The sequence below is a fragment of the Rattus norvegicus genome, chromosome 2, assembly GCF_036323735.1.
Source record: "Rattus norvegicus strain BN/NHsdMcwi chromosome 2, GRCr8, whole genome shotgun sequence".
NCBI lineage: Eukaryota > Metazoa > Chordata > Mammalia > Rodentia > Muridae > Rattus > Rattus norvegicus.
The window spans coordinates 166,638,110-166,664,366 of record NC_086020.1 but is presented as its reverse complement, the minus strand read 5'-3'; the positions used below and the strand labels follow the sequence as shown (position 1 = coordinate 166,664,366).

General features: G+C 43.3%; 1 protein-coding gene and 1 non-coding gene across 5 annotated transcripts in view; one reads left to right on the top strand and one right to left on the bottom strand.

The window, feature by feature from the left end:
- The window catches only part of Rapgef2 (Rap guanine nucleotide exchange factor 2), a 222,272-nt gene that overhangs the window by 63,773 nt on the left and 132,242 nt on the right, over positions 1-26,257 (top strand). For all 4 annotated transcript variants that reach the window (XM_063281807.1, XM_063281808.1, XM_063281806.1 and 1 more), the window contains exons 2-4: positions 2,444-2,514; positions 6,330-6,386; positions 21,093-21,176. In XM_063281807.1, the coding sequence (XP_063137877.1) occupies positions 2,444-2,514; positions 6,330-6,386; positions 21,093-21,176 (212 nt within the window). The remainder of the gene's footprint in view (positions 1-2,443; positions 2,515-6,329; positions 6,387-21,092; positions 21,177-26,257) is intronic.
- Positions 20,657-20,763, bottom strand: LOC120101171 (U6 spliceosomal RNA). The gene has a single exon (XR_005501568.1). It is a non-coding gene; the product is annotated as a U6 spliceosomal RNA (small nuclear RNA).

Here is a 26,257-nt window from a genome sequence, read left to right as displayed (position 1 = left end):
AGTTCAAGCTAGACAACACATCGGCTTTCAGGTAGGAGAACAACGTAGACTGACTCTGTCATACTACAATAAGCTTCTTGAGCGTAGACCATTTAAACCATTGCTTTTGAGATAGCTTACTTAAGAGTAATAGGAGAGCTGGGTTGTGGTGCTGAACATCTTTAAACTCAGCACTCAGGAAACAGAGGCAGGCAGATCTCTTGAGTTTGAGGCCAGCTTAGTCTACAGAGCAAGTTCCAGGACAGCCAGGACTACGTGGAGACACCCTGTCTTGAAAAACAACAAAAGTTTGCCGTCTATTTAAATCTATAAAAATACAAGAAACAGCTGGTGAGCTGGCTCAGCAGTTAAGAGCACTTTTTATTCTTGCGGAGGACCAAGTTCAATACCCAGCACCTCCTGTGGCTCACAGACATTTGCAACTGGAATTCTAGGGTAGTCATCACCTCCTTATGGCCTCCATGGATATTGCAAGATTGTGGTATACATAAACACATGCAAGGAAAATACCCATGCACATAAAATACAGCAGTCACACATGAGACACGACAAAACAAAACGAAAACAAAAAATATCTGAAACAAAGAAACAACACCCCCCAAGTACATTAAACAAACAAAATTTTATGACCATGTATTATTGCTTGAGTGGCATTTATTTAGAAGTAACCCCCACAAACATGGTGATTATGTGTGGTGTTTAATTTAGAAGGAAATTCTGCTTCAAAAAATACTGCCAGGCATTAGAAGTGTGAAACAGTAGGTCTGTAACTCCCTTCTCAGTAACAAGTGCCAACACATTCTCTCATGTCAGAGCCTATATTCCATTCTTCTTTGTTTACAAGTTATGGATATTCTCTTAAGATAAATAAGCACTGGTGGTAATTACAGAGTGTGTATATACATATATATATATACATATATATATATGCTCTAAACACTTATGTGTTATACACTGATTTAACTTTTTAAGTCCACATACATCATACAACATACATGGCACATATGACACAACGTATTTAGAAATATGAGCGTGAGACAACTGTTGTATTATAAAACTGACAGGTGGGGGCTGGAGAGATGGCTTGGTGGTTAAGAGCACTGACTGCTCTTCCAGAGGTCCTGAGTTCAAACCCCAGCAACCACATGGTGGCTCACAGCCATCTGTAATGGGATCTGATGCCCTCTTCTGGTGTGTCTGAAGACAGCGATGGTGTATTAAATAAATTATTTAAAAAAAATAATAAAACTGACAGGTTAGTGAAGTGCACGTCTGTCAGTGCACGGACTCTCGTGTTGGTTTGTTGGAGTTTATGTGAGGCTGCACTTGCTACTGTAGACTTGAGCTCTGTTGGGAGTCAGCAGCTGCCTTCTCTTTGGTTTTGTCTCTGTGACCCAAGTTCATACTTCTGTGACATCTCTTTCGGACTTCTCTTTTCTAGACATGGATTCAAAGCCTTATTTCTTTCTAGTACTCTCTTGGGCACTCAATGTGAACGTCCCACTGGATGATGCATGCGGGTCGTTTTGTGAATCTCCCTTGAGAAAAGCAGTATAGTTATCAGGCACATTGTGAGAGTTATATAGGCAGCTCGGTGGGCAGACACGTGATGGTGGCTGTCCTGCATACATGTAGGTCTTCTTGACCTGAAGGGTGAGCTGTGTGACTTGTAGTGAGTTGTCACCTTGTACCGCTGTTGCCTAAAAGGGGGAAGTTTAATCTGCAGACACCTTCCAATTCCCTTGTTTTAGATTTTGACAGATTTAGAGAAGATTCCTATTTCTAGTCTTGTTATCATGAACCGTGTGACCCAGGCTTACACTGGAATCTTGTAGTATTGGGTCCTCTCTGCCTCTTCATAAATGAATATAAACAGGTCCCTGCATCTTTCCCTATTCTGATCCTCCATGAATGACTTTGAATCTTTTTTCTTTTATCATGGGCTAGAGGAAAAAAAAAAAGAGAACATTTCTTTCTCTTTATTTTAAATCTAAACATAAGACATCATTTTGTTAAGTATTAAATGTTAAGTTCATACCTGATTTTTTAGTGATTATAAAATAACATTAATATTGAGAATTACTTGATAATCATATTGATAATTACCCATACTTTGAGAGGAAAATACTGTATTTGCTATTTTGATGTAAGTAGCTGACAACATGTAATAAAGAAAAGCTGGTGAAGAAATTGCTGTCATAAGTTTGAGTTTATTTTATAATTCAATAGGTTTTGTGTATGTTCTGAAGGCAGTTGTAATGGATAGCATTTGGACATGCTGGCTTTTCCTTGAAAATGTTAATTTTTAATGTCTAAGTAAAAAAAATATATATTTTAAAGTACCTACTGTTTAATTTGTAGCATGTTATTTAAAAAGAAAACCAAAAAAACAAAACTTGTTTTCCTGACAAGCCTACTAATCCTATTCTTTTCTTTGGAACAGGACCTGGAAATAGTGTATTCCTATTTACATGGTATGGAAGCGCTGTCCAACCTGAGGGAGCACCAGCTAAGGTGTGTATGCAATTTTAATAGTTTAGCATGATAGAATGCTGTGGGTCTCTCTGTTCCTTTGTTAGGAAGACTTGAGCTTAGAGAAAATGTAGCCTGTGGATACTCTGCTTGATGTAACCCCTGCGCTGGCTTTGATACTTTTCCACTTTGCAAGGCTAAATTCAGTTGCATTCACATGTATTTTAGCGTTTCTGTATAGTGAGATTCTTGAACTTCCACTCCAGCATCTGCCTCTATTTCTTGACAGTAATGAGCTTCAGTTAGTACGGACACCGAAAGGGGGTGGTGTTAGCTCTTCCTGGTCTTTATATGCGTGTCTGTGTCTGTCTACAGCTCAGCACTCAGATGTATTTTAAAATGTTCAACAAGCGACTAGGCTCATCGCTTTAGTGTGGTTTAGGTCTCTGAAGGAGACACTTACTGCCTTCAGTACGTAGCTGGCTCCTTTGTGGGTAGGACAGTGTCACACCGCACTGGTTCCAATGGAGTGTGCTCATATAAATATCTTCCCGCTTCCGTTGTACAATAATTAAATAGTTTCATTTATAGTTACCCAAATTTCATCAAAGAGGTGACTTGGTATTTATTGCAAGAGGAAGTAAAGAACTGTGTGAAGACAATTGCCAACTAACATATAACGAGGTCTTATTTCTTTCCATTCTGTCTGGTTGTGATGACAGCCATTTTTAATTATGAAAGGAATACCCTTTAAACACTAATTAATTTGTGAGCATGTCAGTTTCATATTTGTCTGTTAATTGAAAAAGTATCAAGAGGATTGACTGTTTCTGAAATTAATTTTTTAATGAAAATCATTTAAATTAAACTCAGTTGTAGATTAAGTGTTTAAAAATCTAGACAGGTTTTTTTTTTTTTTTTAAGAGCAAACCTGGGATTTTTGAAGATAACTCAAAAATTGTAGCGCTAGCAATTTTTAAAGTCTTTAGCTTTCCTTCTCTTTTCCTTTTTATTTTTATTTTATTTTATTCAAAACAGGGTTTCCCTATGTAACCTTGGCTGTCCTGAAACTTGCTCTGTAGATCAGGCTAGCCTTGAACTCACAGAGATCCACCTGCCTCTGTATCCCAGGTGCTGGGATTTAAAGGCGTGCTCCACCATGGTTGGGCTCACTAGATGTTTTGTGAGGACAGTTTTCCTAAGGAAGAAATTCAAAAATAAGAGTAATACCAAACTCACATACTTACCATCTAGCTTCAAAATGACCTACTTCCTGCCATTTCTAAGGTGACTCTTAGGTAGAAATACTAACTAACTCAAGAGTATAACAACTGAGTCTAGCCTTAGAATGCATTTCAAAGCTTTGTTGGCATTAGTACACGGGTGAGCCCCTCAGATGTCCAGCTGCTCCTGCATGTGCAGAGCAAACAGCCTAGACTGAGTATAGCTTTAGAACAAGGTCATAGATGAGTTCTGTGGCAGAAGAGGTTCATGGAAACCACTGACTGGCTCGACCAAACTGCTTCCATTTCTGGGAAAATGCCCATATTTTCTTGAGGTAAGTTATTTCCTTTGAGTTTTGCTAAGTAGGTTTTACCCTAGATTGGCAGGGAGGAGCCAGCTGGCACTCATTTGCGTTTACTTCAGCTTTGCAAACGTAGAAGGTAAAAGGCTCCAAGTGAGGTTGGGCTTGGGCCGGAAAGTGAGTGGACACTTGAACAGGTGCCTCTCTCTGCGTTACTCTTAGAGCCCACACTTTGCACCTTAACTCTTCAAACCTTCAGGTATATTTTTTTCAACACAATTTTAGCCTTTTTTGTGATGTTTAATCCATACTAGCTAAGAGTCGCATATTTGCTGAGTAAAGCAATGTGGCAGTAAGGAGCAGAGCTCAGAGAGCTTTTAAAAACAGACTCGTCACATGAGCACTTGGGGGATATTTAGTGCTGAGATTCCTCCCCTCTCCGCTCCGATGGTGCTCAAACTCTGGACCTGTGTTAGGGGAACTCGACCACTGACATATGTGCCCAGACATATTTAGCGTTCCAAACAAAAATCCTGTTGAAGTCCATTATGTTCCTCAGCATTATGAGCTAGTAATTATTATTTTATAGACACATCGAGATCATTAAGAAATAGCAAAATCCTAGTTGCTACACTCTTTGATTCTCAGGGATTTCACCCACTTTTGCTTAACCACATCTCTTGGGCCGCTGTTTTCACATGAGTAAAATGTCGTCATGGTGATTGCTAAGTTGTTATCGTCTCCTTTCACATTTGGTGTTTGTCACAAGCTTCAAACTTTGCAAATGAAGTTTGGTAAAGTTGTGTCCTATTGCATAAAATAGCCCTATTTATTGCAATGTTGTAAACATTAATTTCTTTCCTATACTGTGAGAGGAATCCAGCCACATTCTGAGAACAGTGAGAAACAGTGAGAAAGACCTATTTCAAGGAAACCTGTGATAGTTCTTTGGTGAAGCAAACAAATCTTCATAGTGCAAATGTTAAAAAAATGTAAATATAAAAAAGAAAAATAATTATAATCCACTCTATTAAGAGTGTGATTCTGCTTTCTGAATTATGTGGCATCAGGAGGTCTAGTGCCCAGGAACAACTAAGGGTGGGTAAACCTGGTCCCAGCAGGTGAGAACCAGCTCCAGAGTGCAGTGAGGGCAGACAGGCGGGCAGGCCCAGGACTGAACGTGCGGCACTTCCGTGATGGAACCTCAGTCTCAGTGGTGGCAAGACTAGTGACCTGGTGAGTTAGGTCAGAAGTGGGTTGCTTACAAAACATTCAGGACAAAAGTGACTTCAGGTCCAGTTGAGTTGGACCTGATTTTTCTTAAGCTAATACCCAGGTTATCAGTCACTCAGCTGACTCTAATGGCATCTGGGTCAGCATTGTTAAAGTTCCGTATTCCACCTACATGGATTTGAGTATTTGAAGTATGCTGAGCTACAACATCGAGGTAAGCTGACCAACCAGTGTTACTGAGGGGCAGTCATAGCCATTTTGATTCAAGATGGCCGCAATCATGTCAAGCTGAATCCCTGCTTCGGGGGATAGCAGGAAGAGAAGGCAGAGGAGCACTGCAGAGTTTTTATTGAGTCAGCAAACAGGAAGGGTCCCTGTGTGCCCTGGTTGGGGAATAGCATGAGGGTGGTGCTGGGATGTCTGTCCCACTGCAGAAGCCTTTTCATGAGAAGCAATAGTCACACTGTCATTCCTGTGTATTTTGGAAAAGTTATTGGTATTAACATAATAAGACACTTCTTAATGATGTTTGTGAGAAAAAATTTGAAAAATTAAGTATTCATATTTCACTTTTAAAAAAAGGGTTGTGTCAGCTGAAATAACAAAGCCTTTAGTTCTAAAGTCTCCATTTTCTCATTCTTCATGAAAGTACTTAGTCAATAAAAGCGTGCATTGGCTTGAAAGTTCACCCTGTTGTACCATTCGTGTTGAGCTGTGAATGATGTTATCACCTTTTAAATTGATAGGTTTTCCTTTCTGACTTGGGTTTCTATTCCTTCTCTAATGTATTTATCTTGGAGGACATGCTGTGTCTGCATGCCATTTACAAAGTATGAAATGCCTACCCCGTAAAGTGCACTTGGGAGCCTGGCTCCCATTAGATGCCTCGTTTTCTTCGAGCAGCTGGAACTGTGTGTTTGGGAAACAGGTGGGGCAGATTTTAATTTGCTTCATTGAACTCTAGCACCATCAATACTCATTCTGAAGGTAAATAATTTAAATGAGCTTATGAAGTAATAAACTTGAAATTTGACCCCGTTGTTCATTCAAGTTGTTTCAGATGACAAATGTGTGACTTCACTGTCCTTCTTTCTTACAGGTTAATGTGTGAAACTGTGAGGTATGAAAGACACGAAGCCAATGAAGTTCTATACTAGTAGGTATTCCTCTCTGATATGTGCTGTGTGATGCAGTGGCCAGCTCCTTCAAGGAGGATTACACAGAGGGTTAGCAGCAGCTGGCTCAGTTGGTCTTTCAGGGGGTGGGGGAGGGGCTTGGAGAAGTTACCTTACTTTCCTTAGTGAGAAATTTGAGATGTTTTAACAAACAGTTAAAAAACAGCAGGAGTAAAATGGCCAGTTCACGTTTGTATTTGCACCTCTCCAGTGTGTAGGGATGCGGTTTTGTATTGTCCGTATTTTCCATTCTTGTCCTTGTGAAACAGGAAGTGACTCGCTTTCTTCCTGATACAGCAAACAGATCTTCCCACAGCCCTGGCAGGTGGCTTGGGCTAGGACCAGGAAAACGAGCTTCTACATCTTTTATTTTTAAAATTCTTCTAATGTTTCTTTAAAGATGTGAATTGTATTTCTTAAAAACTAACAACTGGCTTCTAGAGAGTGTGGCAAATCCAGAGGAACACACACCGGCATTCTAAGTCTAAAGCCGCTCTGCCGTTATCACTAGTTGGTAATATTTACTGTGATGGCTGCCGTGCTGACTCCACCCTGCTTCTCATCTCCTTCTCAGGCATATTATAGGGAGTGCCTACTGAAAGAGAAGATAGACAGCTACCCTCTGCAGGAGTTTGTAATCTATAGCAGGAGGCAGAAATGGAGTAATAGGAAAAACATCAAAATTGGGATACATGGAGACATAGAGATGGGAGGGAGGAGAGTCTTCAGATGTTGGAGCCCTTTGAAGCTGGGTCTCCACAGTCTACAGAGACCTTGTTGGGGGGCATTATCAATGGGGTGTCAGGTGCAGGTGGGAAGCCTCACTAAATGCTGTGAAGCTGTGGCAGTTGAGGGGTGCACCTCACTTTCATGTGGGTGCATCACTGGGAACTGAAGCTTGATGCTCGCACGAGGCAAGAACCCTAGCTGCTGAGCCGTATTTCCGGCCCCTGTTAGGTCTCATTTACTATGTAGTTTGGTGGCTGGTTTTCAAGCAACAAAGCGCTGTGACCAAATGTCCTCAACCCTTCACACTCACTCAAAGGCCATACCCACAGCTGCATGGGGACACGAAGGATGTGCCGAGGTGAGTGAGTGGATGTGGAAGGAAGTAGCTGAGAAGCTAGCTAGGAAGATGGCGGAGGAAGGGCCTGGACATACAGGCAGGGGCAGGATTTGGAGAAGGTGGTGGGTTGGAATTGGCATAGTTTCTTAGGCTGTAGCATATGAAACTGACTGCTGTTCATGCATCTGCTGCAAATGTTTCAATGGCAAAGCACGTGTAGCAGTTAACCAAGGAGTAATTGATATCAGGGACTTACCACAGAAAGAAAAGCGCTTTTAATGTCGTTGGGAAGAAATTGAGGTCTAAGCGACTGCAGTATTTGCTTCCTCGTGGAGCCCGTGCAGTAGGTTGGCAGACGCCCAGGCGGGAGCCTCCAGTGAATGTTAGATATTCTGAGGCAGTTCCATGAGGGGAGACGTTTGTCTTCTGTCGTTTTGTCCTTCTCCTCTGACATGTGATTTTCCAGGGAGCTGGTGGCATAAGGGGATCTCCTGCGTGCTCTGCTCATTCATTTATCTGCTTTGTAGGCATCTTTCAAGGCAGCAGTTCTCCTTACCCCACAAACAGGAAATGGAGCTTTGAGGAGATCAGGCATCAGTCTAGCTCCCATAACCTAAAGTGGCATCTGGACTTGAAGCCAGATCTGTTTTAGCTTCCCCTCTTGCCTCACCAGTCCCTTTTATACCACCCCCCACCCCCACCAGATGATAATGGTCTTGGATGTGACAGTAAACTCTGAATCACCGCCTGCCACTGTCCTCCAGAGGGCTGCTGGTAGCAACCAGAGCCCACCAGAGCTCCTATCTGCACAGTCACAGGTCACTGACAAGTTATTTAAAAGGTTATTATCCTTTTTCTTAGAGGTGTGTTGGTGTCTTTAAACATCCTTGGTGTTTGTTTTTATACCTCCCGGCAATGCCCGTTCATATCCTAGTAGTGTTACGGTGGCTCACATTCGTGTAGGTGGTAGTGGCACTGAGCAAGGGAAAGTCTGAATACTCATTAATCGATTTTATAGAAATAAAAACTCACGGCCTCTAACTGTAGACTCACACAGTTGGGTTCTTGGTATTTTGCTGATGTACTTACAAAGTGTCAGTGAGGCACTTTCTTTTGTGGTCCTGGAGCACGTAGGTCCCTGTTCTTGCCAGTTTGTGTAAGTGTAGTCTGAAACTTCAGGACAGCTGTGCTTGACGTTTATGTGAATCCATGGTATCCTAATAATCCCTTTTCTGGAGAGCTGCTCCGAGGACCTCCGAGGGAAGTGACTGATGTGTTCTCCCAGGAGTTTGGTCAGAAGAATAGTGCAATAAGAATAAACATTGAAGACGTTCAGACTTCTCATTTCTGAGCAAGAGATGACTAGCCATATTCCTTGCTACGTTTATGTGCCTTGGCTTCAGTAATTTCACCAGGCACATACGGTATTCTTTTGATCAACACTACACTGCATTTTCCTCATCTATAGAATGCAAACAGTGTTATTTCTCCAGAGCAAGATGTACATAGTCTTTTGCCCAGCAACTCTACTTCGGGTGCATGCATCTTTACTGAGGGCAGAGGCACCCCTTCCGAGGACATGTGCCTTTCTGAGGGCTTCCCTAAAGAAGGCACAGGAGTGTTAGCTGCTGGGATCATTGTTATTATCGACACTACTTTGATAATTTATGTTTTATTTTGGTCCACCAAGGTTTTAGCTGCTTTAAGGTTCTGTTTACCCTATGCCAGCAATGCCCTACTTTTGTGTCATAGTTTTCACATAAGTCAGCCATATGCCACTGGTCTCCATTTATGTTGAAATTGGAGATAGAGTTGTAGTTCTAATAAAATAGCATTTTTTTTTTCCTTCAGAAATTGGAGAGGCCTTTGAGGGCTGAGCTGTAGTTGCAGACATGGTTGCTAATGCCTTAGCCCCAGCAGTGGGGAGGCTGAAATAGGGAAGGAGGAGCAAGAAGGAGGCTAGCCTGGGTTACAAAGTGGCACCCTCCCGGGCAAACAAATAAGCTACACCTAGTAGTTGAAGTTTTACACAGCAGAAGCTGCTTTCTGGTTGGTCCTGCTTTTCAGCTGCCTTGACCTGGTAACATATGCTGACGATTTTACTGTCTTGGGGAAACTAGGGTGAACACTACATCCCTAGGCTGAGCGACCTGTCTGCTGCTGTGATAAATACCCTCATGAGATGTAGCGCAGGGGAGAAGGAGTTTATTTGAGCTCACAGTTCCAGGTTATAGTCCATCCTAGTGGGCAAGCCGCAGTGCCGGGAGCTTGTTGTAGCTGTTGTCACAGCTCCAGTCAAGAGCAGGGAGAAGTGACCGGGTCACTCCCTGTTCATTTGCTCATGCTTGGTTCCGTACCTCCACTCCTGTATAGTTCAGACCCCCTGCCTAGGCCGTTCTTCCCACATCAATTAGCTCCCTTAAGACAGCTGCCTACACACTACCTAAAGACTATACATGGACTGACCCTGGACTCTGACCCCATAGGTAGCAATGAATATCCTAGTAAGAGCACCAGTGGAAGGGGAAGCCCTGGGTCCTGCTAAGACTGAACCCCCAGTGAACTAGACTATGGGGGGAGGGCGGCAATGGGGGGAGGGTTAGGAGGGGAACACCCATAAGGAAGGGGAGGGGGGAGGGTGATGTTTGCCCGGAAACCGGGAAAGGGAATAACACTCGAAATGTATATAAGAAATACTCAAGTTAATTTAAAAAAAAAAAAAAGACAGCTGCCTACAGATACCCACAGGCCAACACCACGTTGCAAGTTCCTCACTGAAAGTGAGGTTTTATCAAGACAACAATGAAAGCCAGCTATCGCAGGACCTTAATGAATTTAGAGTTGTCTGTAAAATTTTAATTTGAGGGTTGGGAAGATGAATCCTCAGGTAGAGCACTGGCCATGGAAGCGTGAAGGCCCGAGTTCAAATCACAGAACACCTGTAAACCTGGACACTTCAGTGCACGCCCTGGAATCCCTGCACTCACACTTCAGGATGACCGAGGTGGAGACAGGGAAATCCCCAGAAGCTGGTGGGCCACAAGCAAAACAACAAGAAACTGTTTTCCATACAAGGCAGAAGGCAGGGCAGAACACCCGGGCTTGTGCTCTGACCTCTACATATGCTGTGCAGCCTATGTGTATGCTGCATTTGCCTGCATGAAAGTGTGCTTGTGTATCATACACACAAGGTGAAAAACAATAGAAAATTTTAATTTGAAATCAGATACACATTAAAAACTCTTAGAAAAGTAAAAAAATCACAGCATACCATCAAATAAGTGGAAGGCCATCAACTGAGGTGTTTTTGTGACCTAGTTCTTTTTTTTTTTTTTGGAGCTGAGGACCGAACCCAGGGCCTCTACCACTGAGCTAAATCCCCAACCCATGACCTAGTTCTTAATGCTAATCTGCTCTAGCTTTTCCTAACTGGCTGGCTAGCTTCGTCATTTACATTTATGGACAGTTACATTTAAGATGTTTAAAACCTGTATCAAGACGTCAGCCAGTGGAGAAAGTGTGTGCACGCTCGTGCATGCGTGCACACACAGACACGCATGCACACATGTGCGCATGCACATACATTTTTGTATCCTCAGTGTATGCATCTGCCTCAGAGATCCTTTTCCATGTGCAGATCTGTTTGAGTGCTTAGATTTCTAAGTTTTCATAGCACTGGAAGGGTTTAGCTCTGTATTTCAGGAGAGGAAATTGTTGCTCTGTTAAACAGCTGCTGTGGGACCTCTTCAGTCTTGCTAAAGCCTTTTCATTAGAATCTGTAAATGTGCAGTTTAGGGAGACTCAGCTGAGTGCTGTCTGCTTTTAGCAGTCTGTTTGCTTGTCTGCTTGGCTTTTGGGTTTTAGGGCAGGTACCTCTGCATTGCTGTTCTCTTTCTGCTGCTCTTCCTGATTTGGCCTGGGGCCTTACTTCCTTCTCTCTAGTACCTGTTCATCTGCGTCTCTACTGCTTCTGCCTGTCTCCTGCCCCCAGCAGGAAGAGAGTTCCTTTCCCTTACAGAGTGACTTCCATTCTCTGACGCCTTTTTTCTGCCTCTACTTACAGACTGTAAGCTGTCTGAGGTCTCCCATCGTAGAGAAATTTCTTCTTCACCCTCTTCTCCACCTCCAATGATTGCATATGTAGTTTCTCTTTTCTGACTGTGGCCAAGTTTGATTGTACTTTGTAGTCTTTGTAAATTACAACCTAAGTACTCCATCTACTATTTTATATTGAGTTGCTTTACCTCTCTTGGAAGAAGGCACGGTCTCCTTTCCTTTCTTACCTAGAAATATATAACTGCTACTTGGAAACATCTCCTTTGCTTAAGTTTTAAGACTTTTCACACATGCTTACATGAATACAAACAAAATGCCAAAAGCAAGATTTTAATTTATTTGAAAAAATAGTCATGTTATCATTAACAAATTAGCTTTCGCATAGACGAAGCTATTCATCTGCAAGCTGGCGTGTCTTTTGTAGGTATTTTTGCCTTCCGTTTTCTGTGAAACTGCCAAGTGAGTAAAAGCCATGATAAAATGTTCATGGAGTGATGAGGCTTACCTCATGTGTGCATTCGGATCACTGTGGACTGGGAATGCTGAAGCCAGTTTGTACACACAGGGGGGGCTTGAGTTAGGTCTGTAGGTGTGTGCAGGCTATCTCTAACCTTTCTGAGAGCTGAATTACTCCAGGCGAGGACAGGGTTCTTGGGAGGATGAAATTATAGTGTGTAAATCACTGCCCCTTAGCAGGTCCCAAGTCAATTTTTGGGTTTGATGGATTGTTTAAATTTGATTGTTCCTCAAGCCCTTGGATGTGTCCCTCTGCAGAGTGTAGCTGCTTCATTGATTTGATTTACTGTAATACATATGCAGCTTCTATCACATTTGTTGAAGAAGTACCCACTGAGTAACTTCATGATTCCTAGCGCGATGCTCGTTTCGTTTTCAAGTGACTTCTGTTAGTTTAATGGCAGCATGAACCATGGAATGTCTGGCTTCGTTAGTTCAGTATCTAATATTGTTCACTCTGCTGTTTGAGCACTCGGTGTCTGCTTTGTCCCCCTGCATTTTCAATATACAACTGAAAATCGTAGTCTTCTTAGTTCTTTCTGATGTGGATTTCAAACCTGTCACTTAGGAGCTTTCACTGGAGAATCAGGATTTTGAGGAAAGCGAACCCTGCAGTGATGCCTCTGTTCGTTTGGTTAGTTAGATTCATTCATTCATTCATTCATTCATTCATTCATTCATTCATTCACTTTTGAGACAAGGTGCCGTTCTGCAGCCTGCACGCGATTCTCGGACTCCAGGCTGACCTCAGACCTGCAGTAACCATCTTGCCTCAACCGTCTGAGTGCTGGAAACACGGATGTGTCACTCCCAACATTTGCTTCAGCTGTTAAAACTGAAGTTATTTCCTTACAGTTTAGCACTTTGGGGAAACAGGAATTACCTTTTAAATGTTATTTTTATATCATGGGCATTAAGATTTACATCTATTTTAGTAGAAAGTGGAATCTAAAGTTGTTTTTTTTAGCTCTATTTAATAGGGTTTTTTTTTTCCTGAAATACATAAATAACTGTATGTAATGAAATGATGTTTGCAAGTGTATTTTTTTTTTTCCTTTGGCTTGATCAGTTGCTTGGCTGTGTGGCAACAGCTTTAATGATTGAGCTTTAGCCTGCCTCATTAACTACACAAAAGTAACTGATACAGATTTTTATCTTTGAGTTCATAGCTTAAAATCTTAATCAAAGGAGCAAAAGAAACACAGTTATCAAACTTTGTAATAAACAGTAATCGACACACGGCTGTGAAAAAGATGGAAATTGCTGTGTATCTGGGAGGCCATCTGCATGCTGGCAGGCAGCCAGGGCTAGAACTTTCTAATTCACAGGAAGCCCTCCCAGCTCCAGCAGGAGCAAGTGTGGTTGGAAGAGCCTCTAGGGTTCTTGGTCTTGAAAACCCTTTGACAGGAGTCGTCTCAGGACGATTTCTCGTAGATAAGGGAAGTATTTTTTCAAACCCCCCCTTCTCCCCATCATGTATTTGAGAGTACAAGTCTAAGCTGGTCAGACCAGAAGCACAGTGAGCAGAATGCAGGCTCCTGGCTTTCTTTAGGGCTTCAATGAAGGGGCGGAGAAGGCAGTCAAGCAAGCAGGTGCTCTTCTGGTTTTGGGAGCCATTGTCTCCCCTTGCTGTGGGACCCTTTAGATTGATGTCTGCTTTTCCCCGGGTGCCAGCAGCTTGTGGTTATGGTCTTACGTCAAGGGCAGCACAACGTGTTTGCTTTCTGGTGTCTCCCACATTGATACATGGTCATAGTTGTGCCATATGATGGGGGAATATGATGCATGTTTCTTCCTGCTCTGATTCCCAGATGTGACACACTCCCTGGCTTCACTTTCTGCTGTCTCCTGGTCTGACTTCAATGCCCACTGAAGTAAAGAGAGGCTTCCTGGATCCCTCTTGCTGGTGCTATGGCCCTGTGACACTTTGCTTGGAGAGCTCTGGACTCTGTTCAGCTACTGTGACTCTCTCTACCTGTCACTTTCTCTGGCCAGCAGTGTTGAGCTGAAGGCTGTGTAAGCCTCTTGGTCTTGTATTCTCACCGTCCTCCCCTGACACCTACCCTCTTCGCTCCCAGCCTGTGTGTCAATACCTCACTGTCATTAGGAAAACTTGCTGATTGGCCTCTCCTTACATTTTCACATTGTATTAGCTGGTCAGTAGAGTTTTCAGAAGTTACTTTCTGGCCTGATAATGATTGGTCCTCCTCCCCACCCACACTTGATCAATTTAAAGAAATAGTGTTACTGTTTCAACATCCCCAGTGCTCTAGCAAGGCACACTCTCGTGTAGAGACACTGCCACCATGTGGATCCGGAGGATATTGCGATGATGTTCTTTGAGCAGACTTTGGCTTGGATGAGGAATTGCTCCTTATTGTTCTGTTCGTTAAGAATATCCCTAAAGGACCTGCAGAACAGTTTAGTTAGTAAAGGTGCTTGCTGCCAAGGCTGACAAAACCCAAGTGACTCTCCCAGGACCCTCATAGCAGAAGGAGAGGATCTGCTTCTGTAAGGAGGATCTGCTACTATAAGTCGTCCTCCATGCACCATGCACCATGGTGCCCTCCTCTAATAAATAAATCTATATAATTAAATACTTTAAAAATGAGGCCTGTTTTAAAAACAAGCAAACAAGCAAACAAACATTCTAACTAGCTGTTGCAGGGCTTTTGCAGACCTGCTTATAGTTAAATCAGACACGAGAGTTCTGTATAGTTTAAAGCCGTTGGCCTTTTGCTGGGACAGCTCTCAGCTAGCTTCTAATGTGGCAGTTCTGCCATCCCATCTCCCGGTGTGCTTCCCACCGTCTGTGCACAGCTCCACGCTGCCGGTTGGTCTGTTTCCTTCCATGTCTCTATCCACTCTCCCGTGCTGCTTTCATTGCCTCCTGCATCCCTGGCTGCCTGGACGGTTCCTCACTTCCTGCCCCAGCTCTTTATTATAACCAGTTAACAGTAACACAACAGCTGGGTCATCTCTTTGGTCGCCTAAGGCATCGAGGGCTGCCTGATCTTCATCTTGTGGCAGGTATGGAAGGACACTCACAGATAAAAAACCTAGACAAGGGCCATACAAATGACAGTGCCAAAATCCTGCCAGCACTTAGCTCTGTGCAGGCACAGTGATCAACAGTTGACAGTACAGAGACACACCTTAATGCAGTGCAAGGACGGTTACCCCAACTACCAGCAGTCAGGTGTCGAGTGCACGCATTGACAGGGCTGACGGCTTAGAGTCGTAATGGGGAAAATACTGAGTGATTACTTGCTACCTTGGTGACTGTGCCAGGCGAACTCAGGGAAGCTTGGAGAGAGTGACTCGCTCTACCAGAGAGATGCTCAGCCACTCAGAGGAACTCGAATGGTGATAAAAACCTATCCTAGAAAAGGTACTGTTGAAAGCAGAAACAGTTTTCTTCAGAGACTGTGAGGAATAGGTAGAAAGTGCTGTGGTGCGTGTGAGCTGTCAGCCAGCTGGACAGAGGCAGTGAAGAGAGTTAGCGTGTTTTTTCTTCCAGTGTCAGCTGGCAAAGCTAAACTGATTTAAACTGTTGTACTAAAACTGATGTAACTTTGAAAAGAAGCTGGTGATGCTTGTCTTCGAGATTGAGGACCTAGAACTGTAGAATTTAACTTCATTAGCATCATGCAGTCAACAGGAGAGACAGTACCACCACCCTGGAGCTTTCTGCCTGCACCCTGGTGCCATTTCTTCCTGCACGGGTTCTGCTCAGGGGATTGGATGCTGTTCCATCAGAGAGCCGCGATTATGACACATGCGTGTCATGGTCTCGACTACCTGGGTGTTCACGGTGGGTATTGGTATTCCTCAGTCAGAACACGGTTCTGCTCAGCGGGAGGGGCCATGTCTCAGTCAGGACTGCTATTGCTGTGATGAAACACCATGACCAAAAAGCGAATCGGAGAGGAAAGAGTTTATTTGGCTTACGCTTCTGGATCATAGTCCATCACTGGAAGAAGTCTGGACAGGAACCGAAGCAAGGCAGGAACCTGGAGGCAGGAGCTGGTGCAGAGGCCATGGAGGGGTGCTGCTTACTGGCTTGCTCCCCACGGCTTGGTCTGCCTGCTTTCTTACAGAACCCAGGACCAGCAGCCCAGGAATATCCCCACCCACAATGGGCTGGGCCCTCTCTTGTTAATCATTAATTTGAAAAAAATACCTTACAGCTGGAGATTATGAAGACATTTTCTCAGTTGAGGTTCCCTTCTTTCAGACAGGCTCGAGCTTGTGTTGTGTCGACCTGGGGCTCACCAGCACAGGCCATGCCAGTGTAGTTGGAGGAAGAGATAAAGCTTAGAGTGAGGCATCACTAGGAGGGCAGGGGAAGAGTATATGTAGAATGGTATAGGTGCTTTGGGGTTCAGAGTTCCATACATAGAGATGGAGGGTGGCACAAGCAGCAGGCCTCCTGGCAGAGTGGCAGAGTTCTCATTGGAGCAGCCTGGGAAGCAGTCACCACACTGTGGCTCATGTTAAAGCACAGTGGAGAATGAGGTAATATCATCCCAGTTATGGACTTAACAACGAAGTTTGGCTGAGCATGGGACAGGTCAGGTCATCTACAGTTGGCTTGGATTGGATTATTCTGCAAGGTGTCATGATTGGTTTGTGATCTCCTTACATTTTGTTTTGCTGGGCTTTATTATTCCCCTCCCCGTTGATGGCAAATAAAGCCAGGGACCTGTTAGGAAAGCCAGGGACCTGTTAGGACGTCTGGCCAACTCCCAGGCTTTGTGGCTATTATTTTGTTCATTGCAGGATGGGATGTGTTGGAATCCAATGCGGGGACCAATGTAGCTCTTATTCTTTGACCCTTCTGCAAACTGCTAGTCTTCCCAGAGAGTACATTCAGAGAGATGTCAGAGACTTGTAACTGGTGACTTTGCTATTTGAGGCTCTTTAGTCTTTGTTTGTGGTTCCTTTTCTGCCCATCACTGTTGGTTCCCACTTGCTGTTACTTAGACTTGGTCAGGCAAGGTTCTTTCACAATAGCTTTTGCCTTTTACAACCCTTGCACATGGCTCTCAGCTCATCATTTTAAAACCTAAATGTCAAATTGCATGGATACTGACAGCAGGCTAGCTTTTCTTTGCCTTTTATTTGCTACTGGGGCTCCATGCTGAGATCTTTGATGAAGAGCCTGTCTAGGATATTTGTTTTACAGATACTTCAATCAACTGCCCATTAAATGATCAGAAACTAGGAAATTGAGTTGGGGCAGATAATCTAGAAATTTAGCATTGTGGATAATTCATGAAATTTCAGAGTAACTGGATCAGTTCAGAAAACAATGGCATAGTTACGACTGCTACTACTACTGCTTGTACCGTCCATCTTCTGTTAACTAGATTCATTGCCAGTGTGTGTCCAGGAGAGATTTTGCTTTTATTTTGTACGTATGTCCATCTATACTGAATGAACATTGTTCTTACAACTCTAGTTTCATTTTTATTTTTATTTTTTATTTATTTTTTTTCTTTTTTCTTTTTTTCAGAGCTGGGGACCGAACCCAGGGCCTTGCGCTTGCTAGGCCCTACCACTGAGCTAAATCCCCTAGTTTCATTTTTAAAAAGCAAACTTTTCACTTCACACAAGTAGAAGTAAGAAGCTCTAGTAACAGCTGCCCTAGGCATCTACGGTGAGATAGGAGACAAGCATGGTCGGTGCCGTGCTTTGTGAGACTCAAGAGGGTCTAACAGAAACAGATTTTTGGACATGGCATTTCGCATCAGGGAATTTTCAGAGTGGAAAGTGAACATATTCCGTAGAGAGTGGATAGCAAACACAAAGGAGGATTTGTTTCTAGCTCACACTCTTTCTAGAACATCTTTAAAATAGAATGTACTATTTTGTATTCCTAGTTATTATTAGCTTACTATAGTAAAACCTCAAATCCTAAGAGGGACAGTACCACAGTAAAGGCATCTTGTCTATCTTGGCACAGAGCAAGTGGCTAGTATACTCAGTAAGTATTCTCTGATTGAATAATCTCTTCAAATGCTTCCTCAGAAAAGATGGCTTCTGTGGGCTAGCCTCAGATTCTCCTGGGAAGATAGCAACGTCATTTGCAGAGGACACTGCACATGATGCCTTTGAGTTCTGTCATTGCGACAAAACAGATAAACAGCAAGAGGAAGGCTCATTTTGTCTCACAGTTGCTCACAGCCACTGCTTATGGGTCTGCTGTGAGGCATAGTACATCCTGGTGAGGAATGGTGACTGAGGAAACTGCTTCCTCTATGGTGGCAAGAAACAGAGAAAATGAGTCGCACAGCTCCTTTCAAGGATAAAATCCCTGGGACCTAATGTCCTCTCTCTATGCCCCAGAATTAAAGGTTTCGTTACTTCCCAGTAGTAGCCCCTGGGGCTCACAACCAAGCCTCCAACACACGGGCCATGAAAGGATGCCTACCTGAACTGGGACAGGGCCTGTCAGACAAATTCAAATCGGTGGTGATTGAGACCCATTTTCTCCTTTTCATACCCTTAAGTCTGTTCCATAGATTTCCTGATAGGAAGAGTCAACCTAATTACAGGTAATCAGTGGCTATTCATGGAGCTCTAATACTTGCTGTCAAGGTTCTTCATCTGCTTTGAGCACAGGTTGCCTGTCAATTGGTGTGTACTCTGTGATAGGTGACAGGGGAACGGAGTTGACAAACTTCACACTCACTTTGTATTGATTTGTCTTTAGAGATGACAGATTTGAAATCACCGAAAAGCCAACTTTCACAGTTGCGTTCTCCCTGTCACCACAGACCTTGGTGTCATATGTCATGCTTTTACAAGATGGAATAATTATTATTTGTATGCAGTTGTCATTGTAATTTAATCCCGTCGATTTGCCTAAGGCTATGTATATGGGGATAAACCTTAATGTCTTATGTTTTCAAGATTTGCTTTCCCTTGGGGCTGGAGAGAAGGCTCCATTGGTTAAGAGCACTGTACACTCTTCCAAAGGTCATTGGTTCAGTTTCCAGCCTGGCAGGTCACGTTTGCGTGTGATTCCAGTTCCAGAGGATCCAACATCTTCAGGTCTCTACAGGCACCAGGCACACATGTAGTAGTGCATAGACATATATGCAGGCAAAAGGCCCATACTGTTAAATAATTTAAAAAAAATTTAAAGCTTAAAACAAAAAATTCATTTCTCTGTGACAGATTAAAATATAATTACAAACCTCCCCCCTCCTTTCTAATACAGTGCTTTTATTTTTTGTTATCAGAAAATGTTGAGACTAGTTTTGAACCTTGTAAATGGTAGTCCTTTTACTTGGCACAGACCAGAAGGTAGTATATAACACAGTTGTCTTCTGTTGAGGAAGGTGTGATGGTTAGCATTGTCACTTTGGTACTACTTACGCTCCGGATTACTTAACACCCCCTCCCCACAACTGTGCGCGCTTAGATAGAAATGACTACCACTAGGGGGCTGCCTTGAGTCAGGCAGAGACATCTGTACAGTGGAGTCTTCCCATAGTAGAGATACTGTCCACAAATTCTTAAGGCTGTACTGTTTCCATTTCCTTTTTTGATAAGAGGAAGTAAGCAGCTGTCTAGCTACTGCACAAATGTACATGAAGACACTCAGAGAATACTGTGTGATGGAGAAGTCTGGGAAAAAGGTACACAGGGAAAAGCTTGAATGGACTGAGTTCCATGAAAGTTTGTGGGTTTGTATTATTTTTAGTGTCTTAGGGTTTCATTGCTGTGAACAGACACCATGACCAATGCAAGTTTTATAAAGGACAACATTTAGTTGGGGCTGGCTTACAGCTTCAAAGGATCAGTTCATTATCATCAAGGCAGAAGCATGGCAGCATCCAGGCAGGCATGGTGCAGAAGGAGCTGAGAGGTCTACATCTTCATCCAAAGGAAGCCAGGAACAGATTCAACATCCTCAGGTGGCTAGGAGGAGGGTCTCCAAGCCCACCCCCACAGTGACACACCTGTTCCACACCTTTCAATAGTGCCACTTCCTGGGCCAAACATATGCAAACCATCACAATTGGTAATCATTTTATTCCTTTACATTTCAAATTATATCCCCCTTCCCTGTTACCCCTCCACAACCCTGCCATCCCATCCCCCCCCTTCCCCCTCCACATTGCCTCTGTGAGGGTGCTCCTCTACCCACTCACCCACTCCTGCCTTATCCTCCTACACTGGGGCATCAAGCCTCCACAGGACCAAGGGCCTCTCCACCCACTGATGTCAGACAAGGCCATCCTCTACTACATATGCAGCAGGAGCCATGGATCCCTCCATGTATACTCTTTGGTTGGTGGTTTAGTCCCTGGGATCTTTGTGGGGGTCTGGTTGGTTGATATTGTTGTTCTTCCTATGGGATTGTAAACTCCTGCTCTTTCAATCCTTCCCCTATTTCATCCCCTGTGGTCCCCAAGCTCAGTCAAAGGCTAGTTGTGAACAACTGCATCTGTATTGGTCAGGCTCTGGCAGAGCCTCTCATGGGACAGCTATACCAAGCTCCTGTCAGCAAGCACTTTTTGGCATCAGCAATAGTGTCCGGGGTTGGTGTCTGCAGATGGGACGGTTCCCTGGGTGGGGCGATCTTTGGATGGCCTTTCCAAAAACACGGAACACTTCATGAATTTGCCTGTCATCTTTGCACAGGGGCCATGCTAATCTTCTCTGTATCATTCCAATTTCAGTGTATGTGCTGCCCAAGTGGGCACAAGTTTGTGGTTTTTGTTGTTTGTTTCACTGAGACAAATGAAAGTATTTCCTACTCAAGAAATTAGAAAGATAAACAAAACCTGAAATGACAGGTGCTGATAGATCTAAGGAAAATTAAAAGCATTTAAATAAAGCAGTGAGTATTAGTATTAGTGACAGCAGTATTAAGAGTGCCTCTGGTATTTCAGTAATGGTGTTTTAGTATGTTGTATGCTGTTGCCTTTTGTGACTCTGCGTACAGTAGCGTGGATTGCTATACCATCTGCTGTATGCTTTGATCTTTGTTGCTGTGGATTGTCCTTGATTTCTGTTGTCTTTTTTTTTTCAGTCCTGACGATATTGGCACCTGCTGGTATATACTTCTTTCTGGTTCCGTGTTCATTAAGGAGTCCATGTTTCTTCCGAGAAGCAGGTATGGTGTAGACACAATGCCCTGATCTTGAAGCTCTTTCTGCAGAACTGGTTTATTTTGCTACTGATACAGTCCACCGATACAAAGCAAGGCAGTACTTTGGTCTTGTTACACATATGATTTTTTTAAAATGCCCGTTCTATGTCATAAATACTGTTCTAATTTCCTTAGCGAGGGATGAGTGAAAACATGGTGACATGAAAAATTGTTAAATGACTATGCCAGCTGTTTTGGGACATTTTTGATCATAGCACATAACATTAGTTTCACGTCAGCTTTGGTAAAGAAGAACTAACCTACGGGAAACAGTGATAAACATCTAAGATAGCAAGGGATGTTCATTGAGACCACAAGGGACGAGAGTGAAGCCAGGAGCTGTCTTTGACTTCACCGTCTCTGAGGACCATATGGCCTCTTGGTTTTGCATCTGTGTGGATTGGCTTTGTGCTTCCTCTCCCCATGACATTGGCATGTGTATGATGACTGTTGATTTATGACTTCATGTTGCTAAGACTTATGCTGTTTGACTATTTTCCTTGGATGGTTTAGGGGTTTAGGATGTAATCTGATTGGCTCAGCTGGGGCACATCTGCACCTCTGGTCCAATTAATTATGACCAGAAAGGCTCATCTCCTAAACGTGCCCCACCTGTGGTAAGGTGCGCTACTGAGTTTCAGGAGCGATGCCTTTCTTCCTAATTATGAAGTTGTCATAACTAGCCTTTTATTTGGTTTTCAAACAGATACTTTATGTTACTAATATTTAAACTGATTAAAACACAATCTCATCTTTCTGCAACCTAGGTTTTCTGCAAAAATATTGAACTATATTCTGGTTAAGTTACTTTGAAAGGATTAGTGTAATGTTAAAAATTTATTCTAGAGGCTGGAGAGAACGCTTGCTGATCTTTCAGAGAACCCAGGTTTAATTTAACTTCTGGCACCCATGTTGAGTGTTTCACCTACAACTCTAGCTCCAGGGGATTCAACCCCTCTCTGGCATTCATGGGCACCTGTCCTCACGTGTGCATACATGCACACTGTGTCCTGCATGCCGAAGCCCAGACACACAGACAGCAACAACAACCTGGAAACCTTAGTGTGTTTATTATGTACTGTCCAGGAAGGCGGCATTAACTGTTTTTGGAAGGAGGTCTCTGTAGGGGAGCAGCCTCGGGTTTGTAGTCCCCTGGAAGGAGCCAGCCACAGTTGCTAACTTTTGCACACACTGGTCCATTGTTTATGAACACTTTTGCTTGGATCAGAAGGCTTTGCCAGCTCCCACTAGTCTGAGGCATTGGCTCTTGTCAATAACACATTCATTCAGGACATTATACACTCATTATACACTCATTTAAAGCTTCCTCTGCTCCCCACACTCACACACAGGTGGCATGCACATTCATATAAATAGTGAGTCTTGAAAATTTTATTTTACAGATGTGAACTTTTTTTCCCATAAAATTCAGACCCGGCAAACCTTGGAGAGAGGTGGTTTTACACTGTATACTAAGGCTGGCCTGGAGGAGGTGACAGGAAGGGGCGGGGCTTGCCTTGGAGGCCAGAGATGTAGTAAAAGATTGTGAGGTACGCATGCCTCTTTGGTTTCTGCTTCCCAGGGTCAGACTGGCAAGCTTTATTCTTTTGAGAAAGTGATGCAGTCTGGCAGGAAGTCTGTTTGCTTTCTGTTCTTACAGGAGTCTTAGTGCCCTCACAGCACAGGTTGTAATAGTAATGTTATGGTAATAAGTGATTTAGACAAACAACTGTTGTACTGTACCCGATTCACCAGGAACCATTGGAAACACTTTGCTGTGTTGAGCCTTTGGATCTCACTGTTTTCTTTCGCATAGCGTTGCACAGGCAAGCGTGCTTTGGTTGTGTAGTGATTTATATCAGCCTAGGTGCTTGTGGGTTCTAGGAGTAACTCTACGGGTTCTTCTCCCAGAGGAAAGACAGATAGTTTAGTATCCTGTTTTTCAAACACATGTATGGCATTTCATCCCTCCAAGTCCCTGTCTGACTTACATTTCTAAACTTGTACAGGAGAATCCAGGTTGAGCTGTAGGATATTTGTAAAAATTATGTGATTTTTGGTGTAAAAAGAAATTACAAACAAACTTTATACATTTTCAGTGGAAAAGGAATTGGTTCCAAGATGGTCATTCTTTAATGTTCTAATGTTTTCATTCTGAATTTCATTGTGCATGTGTATGCACGGGTGTTCATGTAAGAGCGCTCTTTACATATAACTTTCCACCCTGCTTATTATTGATTAAAGAATGTGTGTATGTAAATGAATGTTGCTTCATAACATTAAAACATCTTTATAAAGGGTTACCCTTGATATCTTTCAGTGTCTGTAACTTTCCACATTTTAGTTCAGTAATTATGAATGGTAAATTTTAAATTTTTACCACGAGCCCTGCTGTGACGAGTGTGATTTGGAATTCATGCATGCGGAAGGATACTGATAGAGCCTTCAACTATGCAGTCATCTCGGTGAGCTGTCTGCTGCACAAATGAGACGAAGCTCTAGAGTACAGGGGGAGCCTGCGATGGCATCTTACCAGCCACCATCAGTCAAGTGACAGCTTGTTCCAGCTCCTGGAAGGAACCCAGTGTTCAAGAAGGCTGCTGCTGTGCAAGCACGAGGACTTGCAGTTCAGACCTGTTCCGTGAGCACATGGGCTCCGAGTATTCTCAAGGATGACAGAAGTTACTCTCTCTCTGGCTGCATGTCAAATGCTCGTGAGTCAGGGTTTTAATGGGATGAAGGGACAGTCTTTAGACTGAGTGACAGGCCAGAGCTATATATAGGCCATTCCTTCATGCTGCACCTGGTGGCATTTGCTCTGCCCGACTTGTTTGTTTCCTTGGGTGATGTTGCCTTAGGAATAGTTCTGAGGTGGTTTTAACAGGAAAGAGTCAGTGTGTTGGAGCCATAATAAAGGTTGCCGCAGAGATTCATGGATAGTTCTCTCTCTAGAAAGCACTGAGGTTCAGTGTGGAGGAGACGCTGATAGCAGCCCGGTTTTTATGAACTTAGTTTTCAATCAGTTCTACTCACCTTTTAAAGTCGTATCCTTTATAATGCGGAGCAGTCGGTATACAGACATGCCCTTTCCTGTTTGTGCTGTGCTCAACGTAGAGGTTGTGAGCTCTAAGGAATGAGCCCATTAACCCTTGAGCCATTGACCTTAGCACATGGTCGGTGCCAAAAGCAGTGAAGTGAAGGCTAGGAATCAGACTTCCAGTGTATGGGGCTTAGCATCTGATTTACTAGATCAATCTGTTTAGGTGCCCTACGTCTGTAGTAGTGGGCACTGTGTTATCAGTGAAGATCGAGGGCCTCTCTTGTGCTTGTGGGTTACTCCCTCTTACTTTTGACCATGTTTGATGCAGCTCAGAATCTTAATCATGTCTCCATGTTTGTTTTTTGTTTTTTTTAAACTTGAATAAAAACTTGCATTGTGTGCTGCAGAGCCATCTCACAACATCTCATTCCCTGAGTGAACAGGGAAGCCTGTTGTGTTTGGGAACATGAGGGGATTGTATATGAAACATGGACAAAGCTGCCTTGTGTTGTGGACCAGGTGAGCAGTACAGTGGAAACCAGTGGAGAAACTTAGGAGACAGAGACCTTATAGGGTATGCCAACGCCTGTGGCCTAATCAAGGGCAGCTCTTGTTGGAGGTGACTTTAGAGTTGATTTGTAGTTGTTGACAAGTGTTTGCAAAGGAAAGCTGGACTCAGCAAAGCGCACGAGTGATAGCACACAAGGGGCAATGAGGGAAGGCCATCCGAGCACTGCCAGTAGCTTCAGGGAAAGCAAAAGAATGGAGTTTCTCTGTGTGAAGGAGGAGACCAACGTGTGTGTGAAGAAGTGGCAGAAACTTTGCTAGTGGTGGCACTTACTGAGAGGTCTAGTTCACAAGCCTCAGAACTTAGTTGGAAAGCCCATGAAGTTTGTCTCAGGCAGCATTAGCAGGAGATTGAAAGGAGTGTGCAGTGTTTATTTGTACTGTGTTGATTGTGTCCATTTATAATTAGTGCTTTTCTTCACTGATCTCAAACATCTACAATCTTTAAAAATTAAAGTTGTAGTGTAGTCCTCTTAATAATCACATTTCGTATCGGAGCCGACAGCTGTAATGAGGGTAAGTGGAATAACGACATTTAACAGTCCTGAGAGGCTGCAAACACTGTTCTCACTATACTTCATACGCCAGACAGTGCACTGCTTGAGCTGACAGTCGCCAGCACACTGCGCCATAGCTACATGATAATCAATGGCCTGCTCTGAAAACTTGCTAATGTTGGAGAAAGAGGGGGAAGCAGTGGATGCTTCATCCTGTGCTTATGTGATGGAGATTGAAGACACATTTAAATGTTTCATAGGTTTGGCTGCATTTTAAAAAAATTTTTAAAAAAATTACACATTTTTAAAAAATCATGTGACTCTTATTACTTACCCTATTAATCTTATAAATTAAATTAATTAATATGGCATTTAAAAATTAACTCACTAGCATACTATGTTGCAGAGAAGTGGCTTTATTGGGTAGTAAATGTGTCCAAAAGGTATATAGGTATAAGAGAAGTGGGGACTAGGGTTTGGAAAGTTGCGTGTGTGTGTGTGTGTGTGTGTGTGTGTGTGTGTGTGTGTGTTTGGGTGAGGTTTACCCCCAGGAACTGGTGAAAATCACAATAGTACAAGAATAAAGCATGGAAAGGTAAGACTGATTCTTCAGAGAAATGAGGCATGCAGTAACAACCCCAGACCATCTGAACGCTGTTCTCACTGAGAAGTATCATTGACCCAAAGATTAAGTGAAACAACACTCCAGGAAGCATGGTCGTGCTTGCCTTTAATTCCGGTACTTGGGAGGCACAGGTAGGAGGATCTTTGTGAGTTCGCGGTCAGCTTAGTCTACATACTGAGTTCTAAGATAACCAGAGCTACATAGGGAGACCCTATGTCAAGAAACAATAACAACATCAACAGTGCCAGTGACAACAGCAGCAAGCGAAGTTACGTGTTGACGTACTGCTTACGAGGCCTTTTCTTTTGGTGGAGTG